The sequence below is a fragment of the Arachis duranensis genome, chromosome 4 (genome assembly GCF_000817695.3).
Source record: "Arachis duranensis cultivar V14167 chromosome 4, aradu.V14167.gnm2.J7QH, whole genome shotgun sequence".
NCBI classification, from domain to species: Eukaryota; Viridiplantae; Streptophyta; class Magnoliopsida; order Fabales; family Fabaceae; genus Arachis; species Arachis duranensis.
In genome coordinates, this window is record NC_029775.3 from 82,596,285 (window position 1) to 82,602,466 (window position 6,182).

The following is a 6,182-nucleotide window of genomic DNA, read 5'->3' on the forward strand; positions in this document are numbered from 1 at the left end:
ACCTTCTAGAATATAGAGATGAGGGAGCACCGTAAGACTAGATGGTGGACGGTGGTGTAAGGCGAAACTGGAGTAGAAGACGGTGGAACGTGGCAGGAATGGAGTAGATGAGGGTTGAGCATGGCCAAACTAAAGCAGAAAAGGGCTGGAGCACGGTTGAACAGAGCCAACGCGGCCGAACAACAGTTGCTCGATGGACGAACAATGAGATGACGACAAAGTTAGGGCTTGAGGGTGCCTTCTAGAGTACAGAGGTAAGGGAGAACTGGATGGCTAGAGCAAAGAAGGGTTGGAGCATGGTGGTTTAGTAGAATAGAGCTGGCGCAGCAAAACAACAGCTCTGAGCGACGGAGGAACTACACGAGATGAGGACAAGTGACGGAGTGATAGAGACGACAGTGGACGAGAATGACGGAGTGATGAGAGCAAGTGGACGGTGGCTGGGGAAGGCGGCTTCAAGGTTTGAGCAGTTGCAACGGCAGTGACTGGATGGAGCAATTGAGGGAGTGATGAAGGAGCTCGAAGGCGAGTATGCAAGATGCTACTACTGGTTGTTGAGTGAGTGACTGTTCAATGAAGGGGAAGGAGATTAGGGTTTAGGGGTTCACCCTTTCCTTTTTATCTCATTAATGAACAGAACAACACTATTGGTGAAAAATATGAAAACCAGCTGGGTCCTGGTTTGATTCAACCGAGCAATTTCCAACCGATTCGGCGGTCTAATAACAATTTTCAAAAAGAGTGATTATGATTTTTGACCAAATCAAAATATTCACCGGTTCACGGTTCGACCTATTCAACCGGCCAATTCAAACCAATTTTTAGAATTTTGGTCCCATTCTCTTCCAAAAATATCTATGGCATAGCTTAGTAAAGAGTTATGGTTTTCAAAAAAAGTGTATTTAATTTAAATGTTTAAAAATAGTTTTTTAAAACTTGTGAAAAATAAAAATAAAGTGATATTCAATACACACAAGTTATAAAAATTTTGTTTGGTAAAGTTGTTTTCAATATTTAAAAAGATTTTAATAGCCATAAATATAATAAAGACTAAGAATCAATATAGATATTTACTAGTATATAAAATCATATTAAATATTTTAATTTTAAAAATAGCTAGTTTATTTTGAAAATATTTTAGAAGAGTTTTAAAAAGTACTCATAACTTTTCGAAGTTAAAATGTACAAATACTTAATTTTCTTTATTAAATACAGAATATGATGTTTATATTTTTTAAAAACATAAGCACTTCTTTAAAATATTTTGCCAAACTATTGTAATAAACAAATGAAATAGAATTTTAAATTTGTCTCATCTACTTTTTAGTTTAATATATTGTCGTAAAATTTCAGGATATCATGTCAAATTTTTAAACGTATTATAATTGATTTTAAATGTTAATGTGAATAATAATTTGTTAATTAATTGAAAATTTTTTAGTGGGCAAACATTTTCATTGATTAGGTAAAGGAGAATATTAGGAGGGGTCAACATTTTTAATTAAAAAAAATAAGAGTTGGTTAATATTGTTCAATTGCAAGACAAATAAAAAAATATTAATTATTACCTAACATTTCTCTTAAATAAAAAAACCTTGCCAAAGAAAGTAAAATTCCAGTAACTTTGGCCCCGATGTTGCAATTTGTAGACAACTCTTTTTTCGGTTTCGCTGCAATTTTTAAACAACTGAACTCATGTTGTTCCCTTTCAACAATAACTAATTAAATTTTTCATTGTGGCCTATTAATATTAGATTGCGGCGAATGAGAAACATGCAAATCAAAGCTCATCACAGCAAAGATAAGAGCCATTGGCAACAACATCAAAAGCCGCTAGATTTTGCAAAGCACCAAATTAACAACCGACACATCTAACGAAACAACAACTACTGTTCTCTTTGTTCCTTTATAAACAAGTATTAACGTTAGGAGGCTGAGGTTTACCTCGCACCCAAGTCCATCTAACCCTGTTTGTGATAATCAATCCCTTTCATTCATCAACATTTTGTTCTGTTTAATTGTTTATTTCGCACATAAATTAAAGTTCATAAAAAAATAGAAATACATTTAATTTAATTTAAGAGAAAAAAAGACAAACAAATCTTTGACTTTTTTATTTACAGATATTTAAGTTCTTGAGAATTTAAAATTATATTTAAATTTTTGATGTTTTTAAAACTTGGATATATCAATTCCTCATATTCACTTGGGTCTATTAGATTAACGAAAAATCAAACAGATACATATATGAAAGAATTTTTAAATGAGTCAAATTGAACAAAGATCGATGTGTCTAGATTTTAAGAGGTCAGAAATTTAAATATATTTTTAAATTTCTAAAAACTTAAATGTTTGCTGACTAGAAAATAAGAAAACGATTTGTCCTTCTCTCTTAATTTTATTGGATCAAAATGTCCTTGGATATATGTCTCAAATTACACCTATTATATATCTACCTTGGTAACAAATTAAAGCGACAAGAAAGCATTATATATGTTAATGTTGAATCTTTGTGACATTTAACATTGCGTCTAACTAATTGTGTTGTAAAAACTCCCTTGAGTTCGATCAATTGATGTAGTGTTATAACTTGTGTAAAATTGATCACATTGGAAAATGAAGTTACATAGTATCAGAGGAAGTTCCACAATCAAATTATAATCTGGCTTGAAATGTACTCTATATCCTAACCATAGCCAGCGGAAATTAAAGCCGATGCAATAGTTCAAAGATTGCAACATTGTGGGCAAAGGAATTATTAGTATGTAGTCTGTAACATCTCATTTTCAATCACCTAATTAATTATCATAGTCCCACTAATTCCATTTCTTCTATATAAGCTGCCTCAGTTTGTTGTTTAATCCATCCAAAGTAAAAAAACAAGAAAACACAATAAAAAAGAAGCTTTAGAAGATTAAAAGAGAAAAGGAAATGTGTTCTTCGCCAAGCATGCCGGGCTTCTTAAGGGTTATGCTCGTTGTGTTATGTGCTGTATTCATTTTTCCAAATCTAACGCATGCAGAGCATGAAAGAGTTACAAGGCACTACAAGTTTAACGTATGTGTACACAAAATATCACTGCCACATTTTTAGTCTATGATCTATAGTCACTATTTTTTACTCTCTGACTTAATTCACGATAATCGTAGCTCTATGGTCACAGCTTTTTCACATTAATAATTCAAATATGTGCAAATTATTTGTAATGTCAATGCAAATTATACTGATTTACTGTCACGTATGTGTAAAAACTAATAGGATGTAAAAAATTTTGGCGTGCTTATCTAAATATTGTTGGCGCTCTAGAATTTTTTTTTTAAACTTGTGTTTCTCAATTTGAATTCCTTTTTGTGCAGATCAAAATGCAAAATGTGACAAGGCTTTGCAAAACAAAGAGCATCGTGACTGTGAATGGACAGTTTCCAGGTCCTAGAATAATAGCAAGAGAGGGTGATAGACTTGTGATTAAAGTGGTTAACCATGTTCAGCACAATGTGACAATTCATTGGTATTAATTAATTAACTTCAATGGTAGCATACTAACAATTTTGCTGCACAATTTAATATGATAAACTATATATACATTTTTTGGCAGGCATGGAATCCGGCAAGTGAGAAGTGGTTGGGCAGACGGACCGGCGTATATAACGCAGTGTCCGATTCAGAGAGGGCAGAGTTATGTATACAACTTCACGGTGGTTGGGCAGAGAGGTACACTGTGGTGGCATGCACACATCTCATGGCTCAGAACAACTCTCTATGGTGCCATTGTGATTCTTCCAAAGAGACACGAGGCTTATCCATTCGCCAAGCCCTTCAAAGAAGTCCCCATCATACTTGGTAAGCCATGATATATATTAGAAAGTAAAATGTTGTTTCTAAGCTGATATATTTTGATATTATATTGCATAAAAAACAATGGCAGGGGAGTGGTGGAATGCGGACACAGAAGCTGTTATAAACCAAGCAACGAAAACAGGATTGGCGCCTAATCTGTCTGATGCTCACACAATCAACGGCCTTCCAGGTCTTCTCTCTAACTGCTCAGCCAAAGGTAAGAATGAATCACTAAAACAACTTGCTTTTATACCTTGTTTGTAAAAAAAAAATAGGGATAGGGTGAACATTTTTTGTATTATTGAATACTCGCTTAATAATTTTTATACGAGACAACCTAATTTTGAAAAAAAAAAAAAGTGATGGTTTATTTGTTGTAGAAAAATATTGGGCAGGTGAAGACTTACAACTTACATGTAATTGTGTTTTTGTAAAGTTAATAGTTGAAAGTTTTTAAATAAATATTCACTAAAACATATCAAATTATCTCATAATTTTCAACTAACAATTTCATAAAAAGATAAATTATAGGTGAATTTTTACTATATTGTACATAAAAAAAAACAGCCCACAAATCAAATTACTATATATTTATGTATAAATATGTGCTATATAGTTATTTTTATTTTTAATATATATTTTATATTTTATTACATATTTTATATTCATAACTGATTTTAATACCTACCTAATATGATTTTAATTTTTACCTTTAACATGGTTGGTTAGAATATAAGACATATTAATTTCTAATAAAAAACAATAACTTAATTCTAATATTTGTAAAAACGTGTCAAATTAGTTATTAGTATAGTAAAAGCAAATAAATTATCTGAAATTCTAAAAGATATATATAAAGGAACTAACTAAATTCAAACAATTTCGTAAGAAAAGTTAAATCATACAAACATTTCTGTATTTTTATGTTTTTATAACTGAATGGAGAATACTATTGGCAAATTTTTTTGTGGAAAAGAAAATGAAATTGGCCATTTGACTGTGTGAAGAGACTTTCAAGCTGAAGGTGAAGCCTGGAAAAACGTATCTGCTTCGGCTGATCAACGCTGCACTGAATGATGAGATGTTCTTCAGCATAGCAAACCACACCCTCACCGTGGTCGAAGTAGACGCAGTGTACGTAAAGCCCTTCGCATCAAACATTGTTCTCATCACACCAGGCCAAACCACCAACGTTCTTCTCAAAACCAAACCAACCCCTCCAAACTCCAGATTCGCCGTCGCCGCAAGGCCCTACGCCACCGGCCCCGCCGCCTTCGACAACGCCACAACCACCGCCCTGCTTGAGTACAACCACCCCGCACCCTCACTCTCCAACACCAATAACCTTCCACTTTTCAGACCCCCACTCCCCAAATTCAACGACACAGTCTTTGCCGCCAAATTCAACAACAGAGTCCGTAGCTTGAACACCAAAAGGTTCCCAGCAAAAGTTCCAAGAACCGTTGACAGACGCTTCTTCTTCACGGTGGGGTTAGGGATCAGTAAATGCTCCAAGAACGAAGCGTGTCAAGGACCCAACAACACGAGAGTCGCGGCTGCCGTTAACAACGTGTCGTTTGTGATGCCAAACACGGCCTTACTCCAAGCACACTTCTTTAACAAATCAAAAGGGGTTTACAGCACTGATTTCCCTGCGAACCCGCCGGTTAAGTTCAACTACACCGGCACGCCGCCGAGGAACATCATGGTAAGTAGTGGGACGAAGGTGGTGGTGCTGAAGTTCAACGAGAGCGTGGAGTTGGTGCTGCAGGACACAAGCATCATCGGAGCAGAGTCGCACCCACTTCATCTTCATGGATTTAACTTCTTCATTGTGGGTCAAGGCAATGGAAACTTTGACCCCAAAAAGGATCCTAAGAACTTCAATCTTGTTGACCCCGCTGAGAGAAACACTGCTGGCGTGCCTTCTGGTGGATGGCTCGCTCTGCGCTTCCTTGCTGATAACCCAGGTGGGTACTGTACTACTAGAACTATATATCATTATCAAGAACAAATTAGTTTCTGTTTCGTAGAATCATTACCATTCTTTTTTTCCACTAAATATATATTAACGATAAACTTCAGGTCAGTGAAATGGGAATTTCTTTTTTATCGAAAAGTTTTGAAATTTCTAATTATCTCCTTCCTATTAGTAATTAGTTCACTCGGTCACTCAAATAGATATTAGAATTCAAATTTCACCTTCTGTATATTACATCCTACTAATTAATAAAAAATCTTTAAATAAAATTCTAATTCACAATCAACTAGTTGTTGGCTTGTTGTGAGATCGTAGACAACCATATAACAAATATTTGATCATGAATTAAAGGATACATATTATT

At 34.6% G+C, this 6,182-nt stretch overlaps 1 protein-coding gene across 1 annotated transcript in view; it reads left to right on the top strand.

Moving 5' to 3' along the window:
• The first annotated feature begins 2,879 nt into the window (after window positions 1-2,879).
• The window catches only part of LOC107484778 (laccase-17), a 3,695-nt gene continuing 392 nt past the window's right edge, over window positions 2,880-6,182 (top strand). Inside the window, exons 1-5 of the mRNA XM_016105314.3 lie at window positions 2,880-3,057; window positions 3,357-3,508; window positions 3,596-3,840; window positions 3,926-4,054; window positions 4,845-5,807. Coding sequence (XP_015960800.1) covers window positions 2,932-3,057; window positions 3,357-3,508; window positions 3,596-3,840; window positions 3,926-4,054; window positions 4,845-5,807 — 1,615 coding nt within the window. The 5' untranslated portion in view covers window positions 2,880-2,931. The remainder of the gene's footprint in view (window positions 3,058-3,356; window positions 3,509-3,595; window positions 3,841-3,925; window positions 4,055-4,844; window positions 5,808-6,182) is intronic.